Genomic DNA, 27,208 nt, shown 5'->3' on the forward strand with positions numbered 1-27,208 from the left:
CGAACATACACACGTGTAACTGAATCCCTTTGCTATATGCCTGAAATGAATGCAACATTATAAATCATTTGTACTTATAAAAAAGAATAGAAAAACTTTATTATTTTTTTTTGTATTTTACTTATATAATTTGTGGGAGACGTGTGCATAAAGGAACCAGTGTCAGTGGACAAGCAGCAGAACTGCTCCTCGAAGGATGCGTTCTGCCCCCGGGTCTGTTTTGGCTGAAGGCGGATGGCTCTGTCTTCTTTCTGAACGAAGTCCCAGGCCCAAGATGAGAAGGAGACCTTCCAAATCCAGCCATCCGGCTTATGTTCCCATTCTGCCACTTCCAAGCTGTGTGACCTGGTCCTCTCGGACCCTTCGATTCTTCACCTGGGCAGCGGGGCTGCTCTGCCATCTCATTAAAACCTTTAGCCCAGTGGCAGTCCCACGTCAGGGCTTGAACGGTTGGAGCTCTTTTGTTGGTGACAGGGCAGAGCCACGGACGGGCGTCTGTTAACGTGTCCATCCACAGACTGATGATTTCAGGAAGATCCCGGGCTTTATCCATACATCTACCCGCCTCCTGGCCATGCGTGGCTCCCAGTACAAACTATAACATTAATAAGATAAACATACTCCGGGGAGTGATGATTACAAGGGAAGAACCCTTTGTGCCAACATTTAGGTTTGGGAATAAATGTGTAAGTTCTTTTTAAAAATGGATGCATTTGGGAGTCTCTGCTGGGGTGCAATGGGATCGGCGGTGTCTCTGCAGCACCAGGATGCAGGTTCAATCCCCAGCCCGGCACAGTGGGGTAAAGGATCTGGTGTTGCCACTGCGGCTCTGATCTGATCCCTGGCCTGGGAACTCCATATGCTGAGGCGCGGCCAAGAAAGAAATAAAGGGAACACATTTGCTAAATATTCTAACTTGCAGAGATAGAAAGCGGTCTTAGACCAAGGACCCAGGGCATGTCTGACTGTCTGGAGCAGGACAGAGCCGAGGCTGTGTCCTGCTTCCTGGAAATAAGCCATGTCAGCATCCTTCGAGCTACAGGGGAACATCAGGCTCCATGTTGGTTTCTGTTTCTCTTTTCCAACATGGAATAATAAGTACTTTAATTTTAAGAGCCTCTTCTTGATGTTGAAATCAGCTTTTTCTGCAGAAAAACGGAACTTTGGGAAAGAGTAAACTGGCAGCTCTGAGTTCCCACACATCTAGCAACTTCTGTTATTGATCAAGTTGACCACAAGGTCTCCACCGTGGACGTGCCTAAAATTTTCATGCAAAATTCGTCTGCTTTTGTAAAGAGATGCTTCTAACACGGTAACACTTAACCTTTTTTGAGACTTGAACCTCCTTCGTCCCCCCAGAAGAATTCGCATATCCATAGATCCACAATATTTTGCAGATAATTTCAGGAGATTCAGGACTCTGGTGAGCTCTATGGGCTCCAGGTTTAGAGCATTAGTTCACACATGATTTCTAGTGCCTCAATCCAAGGATTTAAAGAAATCGCTTGGTCCTTAAGAAATAAGCTGAGAGGGTTGGGGGCTCCATGAATTTCTCTCAGATGACTTGCGCTTGTTTCCAAAAGAGGGAACTTGAAAAATGTTCCTGCGTCATCCACTGTCGCCCATTGACTGGTTCAGCTCTTGCCTCATCCTGTGCTTACGGATGGCTCACTGATAGGTGACTCTTTAATTATCCTCACATTTTAATGGAATGACAGTAAGCTCAACACAAAAATGGTAGGGAAGGAAGAGATTGGCATTGGTCAAATATTTACTTTCTCAACGGGTGAATCCTTGCACATTAATCACTTCATTATTATTCAGTGGGTTTACTCCACTAGTCCTGTTTGAAGTGTTACAGCAGTGGGAGAAACAGCAAGATCATGCCCAGGCAGACTGCAGCCTAACTGAAAAGATGGCACTAAGACACGTGGCGTAGGTGGAAGCTGTCGCAGGGCTAAGCTCTGTGTTACCAACGTGCATGACATTTATCTGCTCAGAGATGAGGGGAGCCAGTGTGGTTTGAGGGCTATTTTCAAATCCCTCAAATTGACTAAAAGTCATTATACCCAGTCGTTCCCTGACCCCTACTCCAGAGCCCTCAACCAGTGTTCTTATGTATCATCAAGGACGTCACGTGGGCATGACTTTGATCATCCACTGGGGTGGCTTCTTTGAAAGCTGGGTTTTTGGGTTTTGGGTTTTCTGTTGTTGTTTTTAGGGCTGCACTCACGGCATATGCAAGTTCTCAGGCTAGGGCTTGAATCGGAGCTACAGGCTGCCGGCTTATGAGCCACAGTCACAGGCTACGTGGGATCCGAGCCGCATCTGCGACCTACACCACAGCGCAGGGATTGAACCCGCATCCTCTTGGATACTGGTCGGCTTTGTTTTTGCAGCACCACAATGGGAACTCCCGAAATTGGGGTTCTTTCGCTTTTTTAACGCTTCAAGAGAGCAATGAGCCAGTTTATTAAGGAGAAGACACTTAACACTGAAAAGTTTTATGAAATAAAACTTAGATTTCTAAGTTTAGAATGAGTAGCAAGGGATTTTTCTTTATGAAAGTTGGTTTTTAAAAGTCTAAATAAAAAAGAGAGCTTAAAAAAAAAATAAGCCAAAGGAAAGTGGAAAATGAATACACTTCAAGGGAAAACAGAGACTGGCTAGAAAACTGACTTTCCTGCCCTAAAAAGAAAAGGACACCAGCATTTCGTTCTGCATTGCAACCTTTGCTGTTTCACATTGGAGTTAAACACGCTGAACGCTTACAGGAAAACATGTCACCAAGTCCGAATCACGAGAAGCAAAAGACTGAAAACGTTTTTCTATTTAATGGAAAGTTTCTAGAAATTGTTAGTCAGTCATAAAAACGTTCTCATATCTCCTTTTATCTTTTAAGTCATCCAAAGGCCAGATGTTGAGAAACTGGGGTGAAGCCTTTCCCTTTGCTCCAAACAATTGGCAGAGCCTATAATACATCTTAATTAAATAATTGCCTTGGACTGTCTGGGGTATAATTAATCATTTAGCTCTAGAGATGGCTGGAAACCACAGTGGACACACAATTCAAGGATTCAGGGTCTCTGCAATGTAAAAATTTGACGTTCTCACAGCCCTTTCTGGCCCCAAGTTAGATAAGCGAATGTAATTTAAGTTGAATGTCATAGGTATTTGCTGTGAACTTGGAGTTGGGAGCATCTCAGAGGGGGGAGTTTAAATCCAGCAGACTTTGGAAGTGGGCCTCTTTGCCCATTGGTAGAGCGCAGGGCGGGATGAGGGGGAGGGGAGGAAGGTGAGAAGACAGTGTCCAAAGTTTGGGAAAGATGAAGACAGAGGGCATCTTCCCTAGGGGGCGATTAGGAGAATCAGGAAGACCTCGGACCCACCGTTATGGGGAGGGGTGGAGTCAACTTCTGGAGCAGAAGAAGGAGGAGTGGTTGGGGGTGATGAGACCCCCACCCACACCCCGGAACCTCTGCCTAGGACCCAGGCTCAATGGCTCCCCCCATGGCACAGCTCTAGGTCATTCCCACCCTGTCAAGGGCATGCAGGTAGCCTGAGGAACAGGTGGGACCCAATCTGGACTCCTGTATCCAAGTCTTGAGATTTTCAACGCACGCGCTCTCCTGCCTCCCTCCAGCGATGTTCTGAGAGGGACGTGGGGCCTGGAACAGGATGACCGTGATGGACACAGAAGTCAAAAGGACAAGCGGCCAGAGAAATAGAGCTGCTGCTTTGAAAAAAGCCTTATTTTAAATTTCAAAAATCCTGTTGTTTTCCCTTCAATGGCGACAAAGAGGAAGCTATTAAAATTTTAAGCTGATTTTGCCACTTTCGAAGAGATAACTCAGGGGACCCATATTTCCTCAAGACAAGCTTTCGTCCTTCTTAATATTCAGTTTTTAATCTCCAAAGCAATGGTGCATCAGGCAATAACACAGCTTAATGGTGTTGCTCTTATTATGATTTTTCCTGCTACTCCAGGCAAGCAGGGGAGTGGCACATGGATTTTGACTACCTCTAATAAGATGATGATTCAAAAATATGAACTACAAGTTCCTGCTGTGTCACAGCAGGTTAAGGATCTGGCATTGCTGTAGCTGTGGTGTAGGTTGCAGCTGCGGCTAGGATTTGATCCCTGGCCCAGGAACTTCTATATGCTATGGGCACAGATGGAAAAGAAAAAAAAAAAATTAACCTGGCTAGTTCTGTATTCAATTGCTAACTGAATTTTCTTGGAAAACACTTTGGGCTCAATGCCGTGCTTCCAAACATAAGTTAGAAATGTAGCTGGCAGAGTTCCCGTCATGGCTCAGTGGTTAACGAATCCGACTAGGAACCATGAGGTTGCGGGTTCGATCCCTGGCCTTGCTCAGTGGGTTAAGGATCTGGTGTTGCCGTGAGCTGTGGTGTAGGTCACAGACATGGCTCAGATCCCGTGTTGCTGTGGCTGTGGCATAGGCCATTGGCTACAGCTCCGGTTTGACTCCTAGCCTGGGAACCTCCATATACCACAGGAGCGGCCCAAGAAAAATGGCAGAAAGACCAAAAAAAAAAAAAAAAAGTAATGTAGCTGGCATAAAATTTAATTTCAGTCCTTTTTGGGAAGGCAGTCATAGGCAAAAGCAGCATCCTGTATTACTTGTGTTGGATGCACAATGATGGCAGCAATATTAGTGAGAACACATAAACACTACTGGCTTCGTTTCAATAAGGAATTTCCAGGTGAACTACCCATGGTCAATCAAAGCAAGCAGGCTTCAGCCCCTACTGTGTCCAAAGCTCCGGGCCAGCTCCCGTGGGACACAGAAAGCCGTCTCAGCCATGGTTCCCATTTCAGGGTCCTTTACAACTAGGTTTGGGAGACACGACCAAAGACATAAAACAAACTGTTAACTAAACGATGTAAGAACGGCTATTACTTACTGGCACATCGATGGTAATAATTACAGCTATGATTTATGGCTACCCTGAGCCAGGGTCCTTTTAAAAAATAACAGCTTTATGGAGAAAGAATTCACAAACCATTGAGCTCACTCTTTTAAAGCACGCACTTCGATGGTGTCGCTGCCGAGTTGTACAAACACCACTGCCCTCTTACTCTAGAACATTTGCCCAACTCCCAGAGCATACCCCACAGCCAGCCGCAGTCACTTCTCACCCTCCCTGCCCCCATGAGCCAGGCTCTTGAATTCTCTCTGCTCTGGTGTCTACAGCAGTGCTGTAAGGCACATGTCATCAGCCCCTTTTACTAAGCCAAGGACAAGAGCTCAAGGTCTCGGTAACGGGTAGAATTGTGTTTCCCACAAAGATATGCCCAAGGCCTAATTTCTGCTACCACCTGTGAACAGAACTCTTGAAAGAGAAAAACGGGGCGTGGGGGGAGGGTACAGATGTGATGAGGTTCAGGATCTCAAGATGAGTTTATCCTGGTTTGGGGGGGAGTGAAATTCAATGACGTGAGTCCTCAGAAGAGAAAGAAAAAGGAGAGGACAGAGAGACACAGGGTGACGGCCACGTGGACAGAGGCGGAGACCAGAGGGATGCAGCCACGAACTGAGGGGTGCTGAGGAGAGGCAGGGAAGGGATCCTCCCTCAGGGGCCCCAGGAGGAACCAAGCCTGCCGACCCTTGACGGCAGACATCCGGCCTCCAGGCCATGAGAGCAGACGTCTCTGTGGCTTCAAGCTACCCAGTTTGGGGTCATTTGTTATGGCAGCCCCAGGAACTAAGCCAGGCACACGGCTGGTCAGTGGCAGAGCCCCGATGCCCCAGATGGACCTGGCTCCCCAACCTGCTCCCTTGTCCTTGGCCACACTGGATGGCCAGCCCCTCTTCTGCATCACCAAGGACTTGAGCTCGGGTGGGCACAGCGAATTCCAGATGCAAAATGCCAGAGGGGCTCACAGCTGCCCAGGGGCCAGGCAGTCCGCCCAGCGCTGACCTAGGCGTGGTGGATAAATGGCTTTGTGAAGCAGGGGACCTTGAGGGGAGCTCTGGAGGGTGGGGGAGGCCTGGAGATAAGGAGGGCTCAGGGCCAGGCCAGTGGCCTTGAGGGAGCAAGGCTGCAGGTCAGACAAAGGGCGGCGTGTGCTCAGCAAGAAACACTGGCTGAAACCGAGACACGTGCCGAAGGCCAGCGGGGGCTGAAGTTGGAGGGCGGGCGCTGGGCCTGGGCCACAGGTGGTGGAGGGCACAGGGCTCACCCTGGGTTCAGACCTTGGGCTGCATCTGTGGCCTCATCACTCACAGAGCCACACATGCTCCATGCGGACTACAAAACCGCCTCTCGTATGCACTTCCAACTCTCACTGGCCAGGACTTGGCTCTTGCTGGGCCCTGTCCATCTGCCTGTCCCCACTTCTGTTCGGGGCCTCTAGCAAAGCCACCTGCTCTTTGTCTTGCAATGGTTGGTGGCCATCCTCTCTGGCCTTGCGGGATGTGAGCTGCTCTAGGGCCCTGTTTCCTCTGGCCCAGGCTAGCCCTCCCTTCCTGCAGGGCTGCCCGGGCCCTTCTGTCGAGTTTCTCATGGTTTTGTGCAGCCCTACTTCACGGCACTTGCTTCTTTGTACTAAAATGATGTCTGGCTACAGGTGATCAGCTTCTGAGGAAGGGATGGATAAATGCCTGCGGAAACGCCACTGAAGGAGCACGAGAATGAGTGAGAGGCTGTGACGTGCAGGCTGTGGGGAGCCGTGTGGTTTTGAGCGCAGAGGTGGTGGGACTTAGGAGCAAGCAGTGTTTTTGAAACAGGACCTTCTGGAATGTGCGAGAGGGCGGTGAGGGGAAGGGCGGAGGCGGGAAGCCGGGTGGGAGGCAATTTAAAAAGCCTGGAGGGAGGGCCGCTCTGGGGTGGGATGTGGAAATGAGAAGGGGAGGTGGATGAGAGATGCTGCACTCGGGGAGCAGGCGGGGGCTGGGGCCCGGGGCAGTCCTCAGAGACCCGGCCAAGCTCAGGAGCTGGAGATGGGCTGGCCCTTTTGTGGAAGAGTTCAGGAGGGGAGCCTGTCTAGGGGGGGGAAAGGCTTGGGATTTGGACATTCTGAGATCTGAGTGGGACTGCAGCCTGGGGAGAGCTGAGACTTGACCTGAGGTGTCCTTGAGGGTGGGGACCCGAGCAGCCTTGGAGATGGTGCTGGTGGGCTTTGAAGCCAGCTGTGGCTCCCACAGAGGTTGACACAGGATGAGGGAATGAATATCCGCTCGAGAGAAAGAGGAAGGGAGAAGGAGGGCCCCAGCCAGAGACGGCGTGGCCAGTGGGGGGAGGGGAGCCAGCGTGGCCCAGCCGGGTAGAAGCTGCAGGAGCAGAAGGTCATAGGGCAGAGGTCAAGTCAAAGTAACGTCACCTTAAGTGCATTTCTTTCTTAATGTGTTCTACTACACTTCCAAGATTTTTGAAACATTTAGACTGGCTGGGATTAAATCTCATTGGCCACTTGCTGGCTTGGGGAGAGCACTTTATCCCACCAGTGTTTGCTGAGCACCGGTCAGGTGGGTCCAGGGCTGGGGTGGGTCCAGGGCCCTGCCTCCCTGGAGCTCAGGTCCCGCAGAGAGGACAGCAGAGGCAAGGTTATCACGACCACGTGTCTGGGTTTTCAGCCCCTTAGACCACTTTGCTGTGGGCCCTTGACTTTGAGCCGTGAGATGTGGAAACCCACATGCACCCAGATGGTGAACACTCAGGCTGCGCGGTGAGGTGCCGGGGAGGAAGAGCGACTCCAGCGCATCCTCAGATGTGGCTGCTGCCACGAGGGCACAGCGGCTCCTTCCCAGCTCTCGCCTCCCTCCCTCGGGCTTGTTTTCCTCCTAAGATCTGTTTTTCACTTTCTCAGCTGAGACGACTGGTCGATTTCTTCAAATGGGTCAATTCAACTTGTTTGTTAAATTGTCAATAACAACACTGCATCAAAACAGAAATTTTTTTCTTTTTTTTTTTTAAAACAATGGTTTTTTTTTTTTTTTTTGCCCTGATTGATAAACTGCAAATGATTACTTTCATTATAATGGCTATTTCTGATTCCATGGTGACTTCTACTGTTTGAAAAATAAGCTGATTGGCTCTTTCAGTAGTAGCAGGTCAGAAGTATTCCTGCATCTCGTGTTATATTTGATTTCATCATATCAAATTTAGTGCAAGAAACTTTATGTCACATAATTAAAATGTAAGACATTAAAGGAACACCGTAACGCACCAGTGCTTTTTCAGGTACCAAATAACCTCGCATCTGAATAGTTTTATTTAATTGAATATTTAAAAGCATCTTATTCTGTGTCCTGCATCCAAGGCCACGGCTAAGAGCTCCGAGGCCTGCAAAGAACATATCAGACGGGCTCTGAGGGTCCTTTCGACAGGGTACTGTAAGCACGAGGTTCTGCAATTGACTGTAAGTGGGCCAAGGAAGGACAGGTGCCTGGACACAGGGACATAAACAAACATCCATGAAGTGCCTGCTGGGCTGCAGGAGCTGTGCTGTGTTAGCAAGGGCTGTCTATGGGAGTACAGGTGAGGTAGGGTGAGCTGTATGGCGAGGAGTGTCTGGGAGGCTAAGGTGGGCTTCCTGGAGGAGGCATCATCTGATGAGAGCCTCAGTGGGAGAGCGAACCTTCCAAAGGTGCTGAGAGGTGGGGAGAGGGGTGTGTCCCAGGCTGAGGCTCAGCAGGGATAAAGGCAGTGAGACCTGAGGGGCATGTGCTGGAAACAGCTAGAAAACAGTGCAGCTGGAATGAGGGGGCTTCCTCAGAGTAGGGGCTGAAGGGGCTGAAGATGAAGGTTGGATTCAAATTGTGCAAAAGGTTTAGTGGAGTAAATATGGAGCGAGGAGCAGCCAGACTTGGGTTTGAGATGGAGTTCCGCCCATTTCAGCTGAGGGACTATGCGGGAGCCACTTTCCTAGCCTTCTCATCCTCATCTGTAAACTGAGGAGTGATACCCGCGGATGGCTTAGTGAGCATCGCGGGAAACATACCAAGGCTCTGGGTAAAGGCATGAGATGCCTCTCTCCCAAGACAGCATCTGCGATGAGGAAGGGGGCAACAGCATCATGTGACTTCAGGACCTGCAGCTCCCAGCCACAGAATCAGGTACCAGGCTCCTGGTGACTGAGCCTCCACCGCTCTGTGAAACGGTGACACTAACACCTGCCCCTGCCCCCTGAAAGCAGAAATTGATGATGACAAAGAGTAAGTCTGACAGCCTGCTTGCCATCACCACTCCAGGGAGTGTGTGTGTGTGTCTGTGTGTGTGTGTGTCTGCGTGTGCCTGCGTGTGAGAGCATATATAAAGTGTGTAGGTGTGACTGTTGCACACCTTGTGCTCAGGTACCCTAGACCATCTAAAAGTGAAATCATCATTACAACCAATACCTAGGTCACAACTCCGGATACCGGTTTCCTCCCCTGTTATGCGAAAGTTTCCCCTAAGTCAAAGCGCAGATGCTTCCTAAGCAATGGAGCCTAACTTCCCACCATGTCCGCAGGTGATAGGAAAACGCTTGGCTTACTCCCAGAGTCTGAGACCCCAAGACTCCTTGTGCCAAATTTTTGAGAGATGGGGCAAGAGAACAAGAAGAAATAATGCGAGAAAGTCTCTTCCTGCAAGGAGCTCATGCTCTAGCTGGGAAGCTGGGAGGGGAGAGAAGTGTGGTGTCTGTGAATCAAGTCAGGACATGCGGACATGGCTGGATGCCCCAGCAGAAGCGAGCCAAGGCTGGACGCCTGTCCCATCACAAAACACCGCCGCCGAGCTCCTCTCGGGGCTGGGCTAGAATTCCCTCTCCATCCCTGGAACAGTGTGGTACCCAGGCATGACAGTGTCGAGGAGCATCTGGTGCTCCCAGGATGCTTGAGGGCTTGGGGACTCAGGAGCAGGGGGTGAGACACAAAGCAGTGAGAGCAAATGAGAGAGACAGGGAGAATCATGATGGCTGCACGGACACCGTGCTGATGGGGGCTGAGCATCTTAGGGAGATGTGATACGGTACAAAACGAGCATGGCCTGAACTTCCCGTGTGACTTGGAGTCCTTTCAAAGGATGAATAAGCTCCACAACTAGGTCACTCGCTTTATGACCTATTTTCCACAGGGCACCTCATTCACTCCATTCAAGAGCCGTTTCCTCTTTAATCTCCCTTTTCTACTGGGATCTCTGTGCATTTTTCTCTCCTTATCTTTTCCTCTTCAAGCTTCCAAGGAAGAAGGATGGCTTGTTTGCATCCCTCCTCTCCTCTCTTCCAGGACAGAGCTGTCCTTGCCTGCCCATCTTTGATCAGCCTTTTTGAAGCAAAGCAGGACGCTCCTTCCCTGCTTTTTCTCTGCTACCCTCTAATCCGCCCGCTGTAATTAATGCATCCCCAGGACACTCGTGTTTTCCTTCACATTCCTAGATCTGGACGCATTTTGGGGTCCCACCACCTTTCACGGAGTTTTCAATCCTCATTTTCTTTCTCAAAATCTACCAGGCTGGTGCGACTGTGGTTGCATTTTTTATTTCCCCTCTCAATTGATGCTTCTGCCAGGGAGCGGGTGATGGAACACAGCTTTGTCTCTGGTCTGACTCTCTCCTTGCAAGACCGTAAAGTTGACTACATAACTCCGGAATTTCTTGTTGATGCACGGTCTGCTGCTTTTGCAACAACAGCACAAAGATCTGGGAAGTTAGAACTCTCAGGAGTGCCATCCCCTCGCAGTCTGCTCCATCACCGTTCCCACCCCGTCTTGGTGGTCGACACCAGCCTACGCAGCGCTGACTCCCCTGACTTTTCCCGAAATCTAACCACAAGTATTCCACAGTACTGCTCTCTGCCAAATGGGGGACTGGACCAGGTACCCGGCCCGGAAGATTCTCCAGGTGCTGGAGATGGGAGGCAGCCCCCGAGTCACAGTCTCAGAATCTGGTAAGAGCCCTGCACCCCTCTGTGTGGGAGGAACTAAGAGCCCTGACAGTTACCTGCACTGCTGGGGGGCAGGCCTGGGATGCAGGAGGATGGGGAGTAGACAGCGGGGGGCCAGGATGAGCCAAGAGCACAGGCTTATCCTATAAATGTTCCTCAGGAATACCTACCTAGTCCTTTGTCTTCATATATTTTTGTTTTTTTTTAGGGCTGCACCTGTGGCATATGGAGGTTCCCAGGCTAGGGGTCTCATTGGAGCTGCAGTTGCTGGCCTACACCACAGCCACAGCAATGCCTGATTTGAGCCACCTCTGTAACCTACACCACAGCTCACCGCGATGCCGGATCCTTAACCCACTGCTCGAGGCCAGGGTTGGAACCCTCATCCTCACCGACACCGTGTCAGGTTCTTAACCTCCTGAGCCACAACAGGAACTCTATCTTCATATTTTAAAACCAATTAGTTAACGTTACCCGTTTTTAAATTGTTTTATTTAGTATAAAAGGAGCTATTAGGAATTCCTTGGAGATAGCCTTTTCTCTTTATCCATCAAGAGTTTGATACCCTAGGATTTCCTTGGTGGTGCAGTGGCTTAACTGCTGTGGGTTGGGTCACTGTTGTGGCCTGGGTTCAATCCCTGGCCTGGGAACTTGCACATGTCATAAGCATGGCCACAAAAAAAAAAAAAAAAAAAAAAAAAAAAAAAAAAAAAAAAAAAAGAGAGAGAGAGTTTGATATCCTATGAAAACCTCCTAAAAGTTATCAGACCAATCCAGATGCCTCTATCATGCCTGATCTCAGTTTTGCTGGTTTACAATTTCTTCACAAACACAGGGATGCTACTGCTGGAGGTGGCCTGTTGTTTCTCTGCCTCCCTGGCCCCCATCTGTCCTTTCTCTGGTTTTTCTCGGGGTGCTTGCCCCTCCCACCATTTCTGGCCCCTGAGGCTGTGTGCAGATCACTCGCAGCCTGGCCCAGGGGTTGGGCACATAACCTGTTAAACCAGAGCATTCTACCCACCACTAACCATGGTGACATTTCAGGGATGGGCCCATGAGAAGGACCTCATTTTTCTATTTGCTCTCTGAGGATACACACCTGGGCTGCCTGAAGACCCTTTGTCACCATAAAAATAAGCAGTGCCTGATAATGAAAATAATACAGAGGAAGGTAGAGGCCAAAGATGGAGAGAGAATGGACACGGATAGCATTGGTTAGGCCCTGGAACCAGCCATGCCTGAAGCCACATCTGGACCTTTCAATAGCATGAATCTACCTCTACGTTTTGTTTGTCTTATTAAATGAGTTTGAATTAGCTTTTATGTTCTTTGGACACACTGCCCTCTAGGTTAATTGGAAGGTTAGAAAAATCTAGCTTTCAGTAAATGGCCTTTTGACAAACAGGCCCGTCTTTTAGACTCTTCGGGAGGTGCGACAGTAGAGTGAAGATTCCCCTCCTGTGTGTCAGAGACTCTTTACTTCCAGGCATACGGGACAGCACACAAGAGTGGGGTGACTGTGATTCCCAGGGGTGTGTCATTCTCCCACCACGGCCCGTGTGTATCCACTAGCTCTCTTAAGAGCAGTGTAGCTCTACATGGAATTAACCCGGAGGCACCTCACTGGACTCCCGACTGGCCAGTCCCAGAATCAGGGAATGTGAGACTCTCTCGAGGGGCTGATGGTTTCTCCACCGGCTGCTCCCTCGAGGTCAGGCACAGGGCTGGGCTTTCCTATAGGTCCCTGCCCTTATTTTCACAACCACCATCTCAGCTGAGATTTCATCTCTGTTTCAAACACAGGGAGAGTGGGGCTCAGGGAGGCCCCGTGACTGGCCAGCTGTGGCACGGCTGGTCCCCTGCTTGGGCTACTGTGCTCAGGGCAGGAACAGCTATGGTTCCAGGCAATCCATCTCTAGCTGGTCACTCATCTTTGTCCCAGAAGCCACCCGGTCTGACCCCATGCTGTCCTCCAGCTCCGTCTCCTCCAGGAGCTGGAACTCTGTTTTCCATGGAACCCGGGTCCTTGTCCCCACCCCACTCTTCAAGCCCCTCACTGGTCCCACCCTCCTCCCTGTGCAACTCAAACCTCCCCTCTGTGCTCTGAAGGCTCAAGGTCCATCCTCAAAGACCCTGCCCCTGTGCCTCCCTGAATGCTCAGCTCACCTCCTGACCCCAGCCCACGTCTGCCTGGGTGGTTTCCCCGTGTGGGACTGGAGTGGGGAAGCGAGTGGGGGCCTATGCCTTCCTCAGTCTCTTAGACGCCAGGGCTGAAGACTCAAAAACGAATCTGCCGTCTCAAGGACTGGGGGAGGTGTGGGAAGCAGGACGTCCTCCTCCGACGGACGCTGCAGGGAGGAGGTGGAGGGGGCATTTGATGCTCGAGGGGGCAGGATGGCCTGAAGCCCCTCCCTCCGACGGGCACCTCGATCACGGGAGTCACGGCGCCCACGGCCTGCGGGGCAGCGGCTGGCAGCACAGAGACACCGGAAACCCACCTAAATGTGCGTCAAGGGAAAAGGAGACGTGGGTGTTTGTGGAACCGAAGGCTGGTGTCCGTGAAGAAACGTGCTGGCCCCGCACAGGCCACGGAGGACCGTGCCCAAACCACGGGGACCCGGGAGCCAAGGGTGGGACGCGCGGGGCCGCCCTCCTTCCCACGCAAGGTGCCAGGAGGTCTGCACCACGGAGAATGGGCGGTGGCGGGGAGGACTAGGAGGGCAGCAGGGGGCATGAGGGCAGGGGCTGCTCCGCCTGCAGCCCTGATACCCCAGGGAAAGGTCGGATGGGGGCAGCGCCTCCGGGGGGGCCTGTCTGGCACTGAGGCTGCCCGGCCTCCAGCCGCCCACGGGGCCCAGGGCTGCGCAGGCGGACCGGGCTGCTGCCGCGCTGGGGCGTGCAGTCGTTCTAGAGCATTCCATTCACTAGCAGCCAAAGGGGCGACTCGAATTCAAGACTGCCTGCTCAGGGCCCACCGCGGGCGGGAGTCCCCGAGGCAGGTTTCCGGAAGCGGCTTCCCGGCACCCTCGGGGCGCGTGACCTCAGCAGCCCCTGAAACGGGGATCTGGGCCTGCGAGGCCTCCACGCCCCTCACATCGGGGTAGAGCGTCGCACACGCTGTGCGATGCGTTGTGCGAGGTGTGCTCCGTGTTGTATGCTCGTGTGTGGTGCGGCGTGTGTCATCTATTGTGTGTTATAGGGCGGACCGGTGTTTGTCCTGTGTGTGCGGGTAGGGGTGCACAGTGTGTGGCATGTGTGTGCTACACTGTGCACAGGTGGCGCATGTAGTACATCATGGGAGGCGAGTGTGGGGTACCGTGTGAATGTCGTCATGTGTAGAAGGGGTGTGGCTGTTGTGTGTGTGGCATATTGTGTGTGAATTGTGCATATGTTGTGTGTAAATGGCGTGTGGTATATTTTGTGTGTGGGTGTGATATATTGTGTGTGTGGTGGTGTGCGTGGTATCTTGTGATTATTGTGGTGTGTGTGGTATCTTGTGTGTGTGGTGGTGTGTGTGGTATCTTGTGTGTATGGTGCTGCATGTGGTATCTTGGGTGTATTGTAGTGTGTGTGATATATTGTGTGTATGGTGGGGTGTGTATCTTGGGTGGATTGTGGTGCCTGTGGTATCTTGTGTGTGTTGTGCTGTGTGTATGGTGGGGTGTGTGGTATCTTGAGTGGATTGTGGGGCCTGTGGTACACTGCGTATTGTGTGTGTGTGGTGTGGGCACAGCGGCTCACTCTCACAACCCCGCACAGAGCCTGCAGACGCACACGGCGCGGTCCTGCGCTTCCAAGGCTGCCCTCCCCCTCCCAGGCCCCTCTCGGTCCCCCCACAGAGCGGCCTCCTGGTGCCACAGGCCGAAGCCAAGCAGGACGTTGAGGACAAGCTTCTAGGTCACAAACTCAGTGAGCAAACCCAGGAAAAAGGCTGAGGCAGCTGGAAATCGGTCAAACAGACGGGTTTTCCTGGGGAGCCCAGGGACCCCAGGGGCGGGCGGCCAGTCACCGTCCCTGTGACCAGAAGGGATTGTTTCCTGCGCGGGGTGAGCCCTGTGCCACCATCCACCCCCCCACCCCCCGGGCTCAGAGCACCCGGATCTGGACTCAGTGGGTCCCTTCCTTTGTCTCTTGAGAGGAGGCCTGTTTCGTTTTTATGGAGCAAGCAGCTTACATGCTAATACCTAAGGTCCTATTTTTTAAACACCAGGAATTGTTTAGCATCGAGCCGCATAAACAAAAGATAGTCCCCAAATCCTTGGATGCCGAAGCCCAGCCAATCCACCAGGCCCGAGGATGGCCCTGAAGGGGGGCGGCGGAGGGGAAGCTGACGTGGGGGGCGGGGGGGGCTGCAACGCTCCGGAGTGGCCGTGTGAGGAGCTCCCAGTCCTGGTCCTGCCAGGCCCAGGCAAGTCCTGCCTCTCTCCCTAGTGCTTTGGGTGATTGGAGAAGCGGCAGAAGCTGTCCCTGAGGCCAGAGCTGCCAAGGCCAAGGTCGCTTACCTGAGACCAGAACAAGTGCTGAGACTGACCGTGGAACCAGGATACCCTTGCACGTGTCCATGGTAGTAACAGTGACCCTGAAAGGAGGAGAAAGTAGGTTCAGTCATGTCTGCTCATGTCCACTCACGATCGACCAGCTGCCTCCAGCCACCCTGCTTTCAGCTACAGAATTCTCTTTTGCATAAAGTATCAAGGCTGTAGTTGTCATATTTAATGCTAGCCCGACATGACCCCGCCAGGATCTATGGCAGGCATATCTGATTTCCTTAGAGATTATCAATAGGGTTTTGCAACGCATCCCAGTTCCACTCTTGTCCCTCTGACACCCTTCAGGAAAGCCCTGATACAAAATGTTTTACAAAATCCAGCAGCTGAACAAATCCCATTGCCATTGCCATTTTATGCTCATGTAAATTGTCTTCTATAATGAGATGAGGAACCATATGGGGTATTTAAGCACCTTGTGAAATGCAATAAAACGAGGCCTAAATCTCTGGCTTATGAAAACAGAAAAAGAGATGGGAGGAAGGGGGGTGAGGAGAGATAGAGGGATCTCCAATTGCCCAACTGAGAGCAGGAAAAGTCTCTCTTAGCAGGACAGGAACACAGGAAGATCTTCGAAGACAAAAATCTCTGTGTGACATGCCTGCAAGATTCCCTTTCTTTAATAATGTCACTTGCAAAAACAAACCACAGCACGGACACTTCCTTAGGGAAGACAGATACCTGTCCAGAATCAAGGTTGATTTTGCTGTTGAAAAAAGGTTATGCTGCAGCCCCAATCAAGTGGCTGGCTGTCAAGAAACGCTCAGTGCACTCAGCGCTCAGAATGCAGGCAGCGTGGGGTCCTGCAGCAGAGGGCTGCATCTTCTAAAGTGGATGCTGGGGTTTCAGCCTCAGCACACAGCTCTCAGTCAGGACCACAGATGGTCACCTTTTCCAGAGCAGGGCTGGGTGTGCAGGTGTTCTGCCCGATAGGGACAAAATTCCAAAGACCACCTTGAGCTTGCTAAAAAAGAGGACCAGGTGGGACTGAGTGGCCGGGGAAAGCTGCTAATACCACAAGAAAGGGGCCGAGGTGATCTCTCTGTCACTGATGGGAGGGCCAAATCTGGGGATCATCCAAAAGGGAATCAGAAGGAAGAGATGAAATGCTGCCATACATTTGTTATTTCGACTTTTTCTTGTTGATTCTGGGAAGCTCTTTATATATTATCAGGATATTAACATTTTGACTGTGTGAGAAATGTCTTTGTAACTGACAGGATTTTTTTTTTTTTTGGTCTTTTTGTCCTTTTTAGGGCTGCACCCATGGCATATGGAAGGTCCCAGGCTAGGGGTCTAATCGGAGCTACAGCTGCTGGCCTATGCCACAGCAATGCCAGATTCGAGCCTCGTTGGCAATGCTGGGATCCTTAACCCATTGAGCGAGGCCAGGGATCGAACCCACAACCTCATGGTTCCTAGTCGGATTCGTTTCTGCTGCGCCATGATGGGAACTCCCAGGATACTTTTCATTTTGTCCAGAATTTCTAATTCTTATAAAGTCAAAGGTTGCTTCCGACGGCTTTCTCCAAGGCCATACATATGTCCTCTCTGATCTTCTACTTTCATAGTCTTAGAATTAGTTCTCTCATCAAACTGGAATTCATTCTTGTGGAAGTGTGAGGTGGGAATCGAACTTTCCCCACAAAGTAAGAGCTGGTTGTTCTCTAGCATCACTTTGCTTTTCTCGTTGCTTTGAAAGGCCACCTCCTCATGTATGGAAACCCCACATAAATGCGCAGCTCCGCGCCTGTATTCTCTGTGCCAGTTCACTGAGGCAAACCTCTGTGTGTCCATTCCTGGGCCAGCATCACACTGTTTTCCTCCCTATTCTGTGGTGCATTTTGATATCAGCACAAGTTCTCTTTTTGGATGTAAAATTCACCTTTAAAAAGCATACCGATAAGGGTGTTAGTACCTCCACAATGCTGTGTGCCGCCATCGCCACTAATTCCAAAACATTTCCATCCATCACCCAAAAAAGAAACCTCACACGCCCATTAGCCGTCACTTCCCTTCCCCCATCCCCCAGCCCCCCGCAACCCCGCAACGACTTCCTGTCTCTGTGGATTTGCTTATCCTACTCATTTCATGTCACCTAAGTGGAATTACACAAAATGTGCCCTGTTGTGTCTGGCTTCTTTCACTTAGCATAATGTTTTCAGGGTTCATTCATGTTGTAGCAAGTCTTAGCACTTCATTTCTTTTTATTGCTGAATCAAATTACATCACACAGATGCAGCACGTGGGGGTCTCCCATTCGTCAGTGGATGGGTATATGGGCTGGTTCCATTTTTTGGCTATTATGAATAATGCTGCCATGAACACGTGTGTACAAGGTTTTGTGTGGACATATTTTTTTCTTTCTTTCTTTCTTTTTTTTTGGCTCTCTTGGGTATATGCTACGGGTAGGTCTCTGGGTATAAACCTACAAGTGGAATTGCTGGATCATATGGTAACACTCTTTACGTTTTGAAGTCCGGCCAGTCTTTCCCCAAGCAGCTGAACCATTTTATAGTCTCGCTGCATGGAAGGGATGCATGCGCGCCACATCCTCACCCACACTGCTTGCTGCCTGTGCTGTTGCTTATACACATCCCAGTGTACAGGAAGCAGCATCTCCCAGGGGCTTTGATTTTCATCTTCCTAATAGCTCACAACGTCGGACATTTTTTCACAGGCTTATCGGCCATTGGGGCATCTTCTTTGGAGAAGTGTCTATTCATACCCTTTGCTTATTTTTAAATTGGGTTTTTGTCTTTTCCTTATTGAGTTGGAAGAGGTCTTTCTATAATCTGAATACGAGACCCTTATCAGATATATGGTTTGCAAAGGGTTTCTCCCATTTTGTGGGTTGTTTTTTCACCCTCTTGACGTCTTTTGAAGAAGCACCAAAGCTGGTCATCTTGATGAGGTCGGAGCTCTCCATTTTTTCATTTGCTTGCTTACGCTGCAGGTGCTGTAGCTGAGAGACCATTACTTAACCTGAACGCATCACACTTACACCTGTATTTTAAGAGTTTTATAAGTTTAGCTCTTACATTTTGATTCACTTTGAATTAATTTTCAAATACGCTTAAAATAGAGGTCCAAGTTCACTCTTGTGTGTGTGGATGTCCAGGTATCCTGGACCATTTGTTAGAAAACTATTCCCCCCCGGCCCCAAACTTTGTCTTGGCAACCTTGTTGAGAGCAAGTGGGGTTTTTTAATTTTTTTTTTCAAAAGTTTCTACACTATTAATGCCTATTTTCTCTTTGGTGAATTTTACTTTTTTTGTCTTTTTAGGGCCATACCTGCTGCATGTTCTCAGGCTAGGGGTCGAGTTGGAGCTGCTCATGGCAACGCTGGATCCTTAACCCACTGAGGGAAGCCAGGGATCGAACCTGCATCCTCAGGGATACTAGTCAGATTCGTTTCCTCTGAGCCACAACAGGACCTCCTCTTTGGTGAATTTCAGAATCAAATTTCAAGCTCTGCAACAATCCACTGGGATCTCAGCTTGACTACTGTGAATGCGTAGGTTGATTTAGTCAAGAGCTATAGTTTGCACATGAGTTTTTCTCTTCACACACATGGCATGTCTTTCCCTATAATAAGGCCATTTTTAGGTCCTTCGATCTAGTTTTGGATTTTTTTCAAGTGGCTTTGGAAAGTTTTCGTTAAGCTTATGTCTAGGTATTACATAGATTTTATGACCAATAGGATCTTTTTTCTGTTACATCTTGTGTATGGTTATTTTTCATGTAAAGGGAAGATTTCTTTTTTTCTTTTTAAAGTTGATCTTATCAGACCCTCTGCTGGACCATCTTATCAGCTGAACAGTTGGTAGTTGGCTTTTTTATGTTGGCGATTATACCAACTGCAAACGATGGAAGTTTCATGGGCTCCTTTTGGACACCCAAACAACGTTGAGGAGCGGGATGCTTGGGGTCCAGGGACAAAAGTGGGAGAGGGACCTGCCCACAGAGGGAAAGCAGGTACAAAGACAGTGGGCAATGGGGGAGGGGGGCAGCTTTGAGGGGGGGCCTCTGCTTGTCTGGAAGATTCTGGCGCAGGAGTGCAGAATCACAGCTCTGTTCCAATGAGCCCATGGCTCAGGAAAGGGTGCATGAGGGAGAGTGGAGGGGGACACCTGTCCAGCCACACTGGCATCCAGCCAGGCCATGGAGATCCTTGCTGCCAGCTTAGCTTGCCTGTTCAGCTTTCGTGAGAAGTAACTTCTGAAAGGCCCCCTGGTCCCCTCGCTCTTGGATACTTAAGGGAGGTGTGATAACAGTTCTCTAAACAGGAGGGGCTGTGTAACCAGGTTATAGTGCTCCAGGGCATCAGAGGGGTGCCAGACCCTCTGCACAGGGTTGGGAATTCCAGCCCTGGGTTCCGAGCAGGCATGTCAGAGCACAGGTGACTCAAAAAGTGGTGGCGTCTCTGGAGCCCTGGGATGCAGGTTCGATCCCTGGCCTGGCACAGTGGGTTAAAGGACCTGGCATTGCTGCAGCTGCTGTTCAGATCTGACCCCTGGCCCGGGAATTCCATGTGCCTTGGGGTGGCCAAAAAAAAAAAAGTGAAGGGTCCCAGCTGGTGGCTGCCTGGGGTAACCAGAATCACTGGGTTTTGACTCACCCACCTTTTTTTTTTTTTTCTTTTTTGGACGTGCCCCTGACATGTGGAAGTTCCCAGGCCAGGGATTGAACCCATGCCCCAGCAGTGACCCAAGCCACTGCAATGACGCCACCAGACCCTTAATCTGCTGAGCCACAAGAGAACTCCTTACTGACCCATCTTTGAGGTTCTTATACATTAAATAATTTGTTCTGTTTTAGAGGACTGCGAACTGTTACTATAGGAAGCCCCGTAAGGGTTAAAAAATTAAAAACCCAGCAGTGACGATAATTGTCATGACTGAGGTCTCAAATTTCACACACACTTATTCTCAGGCTCAATTTATTTTTTAATAGATTACTTATCAAATGTACTTTCAAATTAAATACCCAGAAACATAAGCTCATTAAAGCATGAGCTGAGCACAAATTAGTATGAAATTCATTTCCAGTTCAACAAGAAGGCTGAAGCATTGCTTACAAAGGAGGAAGGGGCACGTTCTAGCTCTTCCCCACCAGTCCTCAAACAGTCCCGCCTCTCTCTGCGCCAGAGTCAACACCTTATTTCTTAGCTCTGGGACCACTTGCTGTCCACAGGTGAGTAACAAGCCATTGCTCACCCCGACTCTTACGAGAACTCCAAATTCCAGATTCTCCAAAACAATCACAATCTCATGAAGTATTATGTTTTTCAACACGACTAACTAAACGCGTAAACAGATCCGATTTTGCGTTCCTGTTCCTAACGTAGTAAAGTCATCATATAGATAAACGGACAAGTCATACGCGTCACATCAGGTGCCACATCACTGGGGGGGGGGGGGAATTTGACTACGAGAAATGGAGGAGATGTCTGCTCCCCCTCCTCTCGGGGGTGGGTGGTTGACCCCCTCTGGCAGGGGCCGAGGTGGAGGGAGCAGTGCAGGTAGCATCACATGGGGGCCGGCAGTGCAAAATCTCCAGATGAATGTGTGGCTGCATACCTGAAGGCCAGGTGGCCTCCTGTGGACTGATGCTGAGAACCTGCCAGGCTGGGGAGACTTGCGAACACGTGGCCTGCAGGATCTAGATGTGGCCACACCAGTGCGAGACACAGCCTTCCGTGTGCCTTGGAGGTCAGGTGCCCCAGAGCCCATTGGATCGGTCCATCACAAAAGTTACCCTTGCAAGCCTCCCCAGACCGCATCCGCCCCCAACTGCCTCAAGAGAGGCAAACTGTACCATCTCCTTCTTTCTCTCATGATTGAGCCCCTAAAGATTCGGCTGAACGAGACAGCATGCTATTTGCAGTCATCACGGCCTCGTTCTGCTGATCTAATGCATTCTCCTTCTACCAACAAAACAGAACACAGAAAATAGTCCCAAACATGCATAACCACAAAATTACATCTTTTCCTTTACAAAACCTCTAACCATGTATTTTATATGCTTATTACTTAACCTAATGCATGTCCCCCCTCCAGTAAAATAAATTCTCCTTCTGTTTAATACTGTCAATCAAATAGAATGGTGGTGGGGGGAGAGGAATATGGAATACGAACTCGTGAGCTTGAAAACAGGAGCCTTCAACTCTCTTCCCTCTGGGAAGTAAAAGAAAATTTGTTACCCAACTCTCAGTGGATTAGAAGGAAAGGAATTTTATATGCTAACAAAATGGGCCTGACCTTGTGATTCCAAAGGACTGCGGGCAGACAAATTCCACGAGGGAATATGCTGAGCAAAATCCTTTTCAATACCCCTTTCCTTGGGAACTGGATAGCACCTCCCCCGCCACATGCAATGTGACAAACCATCTTGATTTAGCGTTTGAATCACACCCTGTTCTGGCTGGAAGGGAGCCTCAGGCTGTCCAAGACCAACCTCCTCTCACAGATGTGGTAACTGAGACCCTGACTGGCTAAATGACTGTCTAAGGTCACAGAGTCGGTTCACGGCAGAGCAGGGACGGAAATCTGAGCCTCTCAACCGCAGCCTGGACGGCTTCCCTTCAAATTGCGTTGCTCCGAACGTGCGCCCTGAGGATGAGACGTTATCATGTAATCTGCAGACGTGGATGGCAGCCTTTCTCCAGGACCCTGGAGCCTCATCACAAACATCACTCGGTCGCATATGGAGGATAAGCAATGAGGTCCTAAACTGGGTCCCATCACTTGCGATGGAGCATTGATGGAGGATAATGTGAGAAAAAGAATGTCTCTATACGTATACCTGGGTCACTTGGCGGCACAGCAGAAATGGACAGAACATTGTACATCAACTATAATAAAAAAATTAAAACACAAACACAGAAGCAAACGTCACTCAGAGAATCCTAGGAAAGTCAAGTCATCTCCAAACTCAGATCTGCAGATCGGAGGGGTGAGGACCAGTGAGGGCATGTGTGCACACGTGTGCGTAGGTGTGCGCTCGAGCGGCTGACCTGCGCCTCGGCACCCCTGTGCTCCGGGCTCTCCTGCCTCGTACGGAGAGCATCAGACCCCGCAAACTACGTGTTTGCTTGAGACTCAAACAAGGGGACAGGGCAGTCAAGGCAGGGAAAAAGCGACTTGGAGGCCCCGTGTGTTTCTCTGACGGGGTGACACTGCACTTTGCCCTGAGCGTGTACAGGACGGGTTGTTGTGAAATCTGTCAGCACGCCCAGCTCCCTGCGCTGCCTCTGCTCCCTGTTCCAACCATCCCTGCTCCCCGCTCCAATAAGAACCGTGTCTGCTTAAGAGACAGGAAAGGACCAGCCTTGGGGACCGTTCACATGACTCTGCTGTGCTGGAAATCGGCACCAGAGCACACAGCTTACGAAACAGCATTCGCCGTCCCGTCTCAGGGAGCGCCGTGCAAACTGCGCCTGGAAAGAGCAAGTCTGCAATAAGAGTAAGAGCGCTGGACGGAGCCGGCGCTGGAAGTCTCCTGGTTTGAGACTCCGTCTTGGCTTTTAATTTGTAAAATGGGATTGACACTTGCTGCCCAGGGTGCGAGGCTCAAAACAATCTGTGAGACCTAAGGGATTGTCACAGATCTAGGACATAGGACATATCAAAGCCCTTGTTGTGCCCATCCGCCTCTGCACTGCACCCCAGCTCGGTGCATTTGTGCTGAATGAATGAACGAACCCGTGGGAGTGAAGGCGACCCCCGAGCGAGCAGCAAGTGGGGTTTCCACCATTGCCGCACTAGCTCCTAACTCGGGGCTCTGAACCTTCTTGGCTGTTGTGCAGGACCTCGTGGGGATCTGGGAACAGGAGCAGGAGCGGGGTGGCAGGAGCAGGTCAGAGGGGCTGGGGCCAGTGGCCCCCTCATGGAGACACACACGCCTTAGGAGCCCAGTTCCTAGCACAGCTCATCAACTCCTTTCTCGCCCACAGCTTCCTCTCTCTTATTTTCCTGAAACACGAAGGACCTCAGAAGGAACAGACAGTCCCGGGGTTAAGAAACACTGTGACTCTGTCATCAAAGCAGATCAGTGGCTGCGACAGGCTCACTTTTCTAGGCGGCGTGCCAGCTTCAGGGACTGTTTCATGTTCACATTCACAGCTGGTTCGGGCTCAGGCTGGGACTTAAACCTGGGCTGCCTGCCTCCCTGGCTTGTGATTCCACCCTCGACAAACACTGCACTCCCAGACAGAAGGCTGTCTCTTTCAGAGAAGGAAAGTCACCCAGCCTGGAGTCCTTCTGGGACGGCACTGCAGAGCCCACGTGCATGTGGCTCTTCCCGGGTTTGGCTCCTAAAGCCCCTCTGATGTGAGCACATGGTGTCTTCTGTGGTCAGGCAGTACGCTTCTCGAGAATGGGGACCGTGTCCTCCTCCCTCCCTCCCACTGCCACGTGGCCCTGGACTTTGGGGATCGAAGTTCTACTGGGCTTCTGAGCAATGTACTCAGCGCATGCCCAGAGCACTCTGGGCCCCCTCCCCGTGGCCCAGGCCTGTGGGTCAGCACAGCACCCTCTGCTCTCCCCCAGAAGCACTTGCTGGGTCTCTCTTTGCAAACAGAAGCCACCCCATTCCATTCCTGAATCCACCTCGCTACAGTTTTAGAGACTATATCTATGCCGCAAGCACCATGGCCGGGGACATACAAAAGACACACCCCAGAGTTTTGCCTGCATCATCGTGGTTAGGAGAGCAGGTTCTAGCCTCAGACCATGTGTGCGCTTGAATCCTTATTAGCTGGGGGCTTGGTCTAGTTACTTAGGTCCTTGGTGTCTCAGATTCCTCATCTGGGTATAAAAATAGCAAAAGTTGATTTATTGGGAGCACCAAACAACAAAGTGTAAGGAAGTGCTTTGCAAATCGCCTGGCATATTGTTGGTATTTATTTCTTATCATATTGGGCTCAACAAACATTCATTGTTGAGTGAGTGAATGAATGAATGAATAAACAAATGCATGCATGGAAAAGTGGGCTATGTCCCCATCCTGGAATGGGAATTCTTGCGTCAGACTTTGGACCTGAGGCTTGAGGAGGCACTGAGGAAGCTATTGATGATTTGGGAGGATCGAACTACAAGTGCACACAGACATGGAGAACAGACTTGTGGGTGGTTGCTAAGGGGGAGAGGAAGGGAGTGGGATGGACAGGGAGTTTGGGGTGGTCAATGCAAACTATTACGACATTTAGACTGGATAAGCAATGAGGTCCTCCTGGACAGCACAGGGAACTCTATCCAGTCTCCTGGGATAGAACATGACGGAAGATGGTATGAGAAGAAGAATGTATATATACTTTTGATCATATATATATATGTGTATGACTGGGTCACCATGCTGTACAGCAGAAATTGTCACAACATTGTCAATCAATGATACTTGACTGAAATCACGTAATTAAAAAAAATACAAGTTCGAGAAGGAATAGTATAAATAGAGGATGTTCTAGAAGGATCTCGTGGGCAGAAGTGGTATGGCTGGATTAGAAGTGGGAGGAAAATGGCAGGTGGCTGTGACATTTCCAGTTGAGAAGAAGGAGAAGTGTCAGCGGATCAGGAGGGGGTGTCAGGCGGCTGGGAAGGTGGGAATCATACAGGACCCCAGGTGAGGACCGAGAGGAAGAGGGGATGCTTAGCGGCTCAGTCAGCGCGAGAAAGAGCAGCCTTTTGTGACAGAGGTAAGCTAGGAACTGCTGAGGAATTAGACGCGCAGGGAGTATGGGGATGGCAGGGAAATTAATTCCATTTTAGATCATTGCTTAAGAATCTGGTAACAGGCCTTGCTTATACCTGGTCCACATATGAGATGGGAATGATCTCTGACTTCCCTCCTCTCTCCAGAATCACCTTTTCACACCTTTCAGGTCCTCGCTAGCTGAGATGGAGTGTGGTTGGCTCCCTAACATCTATTTGCCCTGACACGTTCAGTCCCAGCCAACTGTAGAAGGTTCTGGTCCTTTTCGATAGGAAACATTTGCCATGGAAGTGAATGAGATGTCACTCAAATGATACTTTTGATCAAAATATGGGATTTCATGCCTTTCTGATGGTCCAGCCTCTGTTACCACTGATGGTCCCCTTTGGACGTCTATTATAGCAAAGGCTTTCATACATTTTTCCAGTGGGAAACACAATCAATAGAACCTTCCCAGGTCTTGCTCAGGTGCAGAGGGTCAGGTCTCTTTCCTTCTCCCCATTTCTGCACCCCTGGCTTCAGCAACCATCTCCTCTTACCTGCGCTCCAGGCTCTTCCCCAAGAGCCAACTGCCCGACTTTGACATTGCTGCATCTCTGCCCTTGCCCCCTCTGATGACCTTCATGCCGCAGCCAGTGGGATCTGCCAAAGCCTATCCCTAGTCATGACATCCCAATGGTTGAAAGCTTTTACCCATGGTCCCCCATGACAACCAAATCATTGCCTTGACCTCCAAGTCCTACAGACAGTCAAACTGTAAACACTTTCCCACCTCCAAGTAAAACTTGGCATCGGCCTGAAATGTCCTTCCCTTTCCCATCCCCTGGTTCACACCTCCTAGACCTTCAGATCTTGGTTCACCTGTTCCTTCCTCCGTGAAGACGCCTATGATCCCTTAGACCAGGGGAGGCCCCTTAGCCTTTCCTCCGGGGCACTCTGCACAGATTTGGATTTGCTCTGTGATCTTTGGAATGATGGCACTTTCCCCCCTCCGCCCCACATGGACTCCTAGTCTGTTTTCATTCTCAGGGGCAGTCACAGGGCCGGGCACTGCACAGGGGCTCCGTCAACATGTAGATAACAAAGGAAGCATCGGGCCCAAAGCACTGGTGATGCTTTTCTGGAGGGCCATTCTGGCCTTCCCCGGAGTGGTCTTTTGGGATGTAAATAGCACAGATATGATGTGCATTGTCCCCCCAGGCCTGATTAAAAGAGACAATATAAAACATTCTGTCCCCTTAGATGTGGCCAACAAAGGAAAAAGCCACAATCGCATCACCCCGTCAGGACAACAGAGAGAGGAAAGACCGGGGATCAATTTCAAAATTAAAATCAGCCACCCGTCTGCTCGTCAACCAGCTTACATGGATTGTTGAGAGATTAAATTAAAGAAGAAATACAGCCCCAAAGTGGTTCTTTTTTACATATAATTTTCAATTGAGGGAAATTCATTGTGTGCTGACTCTGGGGCAAAAGGGGGTGAGTCAGCACAATTCTTTGTGTTCCCCAGCCTGCTTCAAGAGAAACACCCCCCCGCCCCGCAAGCTGTGTCTGCCTCCTCACCACAAAAGATAATACCAGGGGAGGGAGGCCTTGAGCTCCCCTGAGGGGGGGCTCTTCTGCTGGAAGGACTGACTGTCCAGGGTGCGAGTTTTCCTTAGCACACAAGCCTGTTCACGCCTCGCCTTCCCAGGAACACGGCGGACAGCTCAGGGCTGCTCAAAGGGCTGGGGGACGGTGGCCCCCAGGTTACAAGAAAAGTCACTGGTTTTTAGCTAATGGTTAAAGCAGGAGTGGCTTCACCTACTGAAGACAGATTCGGAGTCTGATGATGATCCAAAAACAAGATCAGTTCACCTCCAAAGGAGGGGTCTGGGATATTCCCTTGGGGGATACATCTTAGGTCAGGGTAGAAGAGAACCTTCCTGTGATTTCCAACCCTTGTTGCCCTTTGTCTTCCTGCTCTGTTCTTTTTAGGACTGAGGGCATATGGAGGTTCCCAGGCTAGGGGTCCAATTGGAGCTGTAGCCACCGGCCTATCCCACAGCCACAGCAA

General features: G+C 50.4%; 1 protein-coding gene across 6 annotated transcripts in view; it reads right to left on the reverse strand.

Annotated features, from left to right (window-relative positions):
- Positions 1-27,208, reverse strand: part of ADAM12 (ADAM metallopeptidase domain 12) — a 380,482-nt gene that overhangs the window by 116,284 nt on the left and 236,990 nt on the right. For all 6 annotated transcript variants that reach the window (XR_014827150.1, XR_014827151.1, XM_084995853.1 and 3 more), the window contains exon 5: positions 15,394-15,470. Coding sequence is in view for 4 of the 6 variants with exons in the window: in XM_084995853.1 (XP_084851979.1) it covers positions 15,394-15,470 (77 nt within the window). In the remaining 2 variants the exon portion in view is untranslated. The remainder of the gene's footprint in view (positions 1-15,393; positions 15,471-27,208) is intronic.

This window comes from Sus scrofa, chromosome 14 (genome assembly GCF_054392235.1).
Source record: "Sus scrofa isolate SSC_HxYL_T2T_F1_AM1 chromosome 14, Sscrofa_HxYL_maternal_Yorkshire_Landrace_v2.0, whole genome shotgun sequence".
Lineage (NCBI taxonomy): Eukaryota > Metazoa > Chordata > Mammalia > Artiodactyla > Suidae > Sus > Sus scrofa.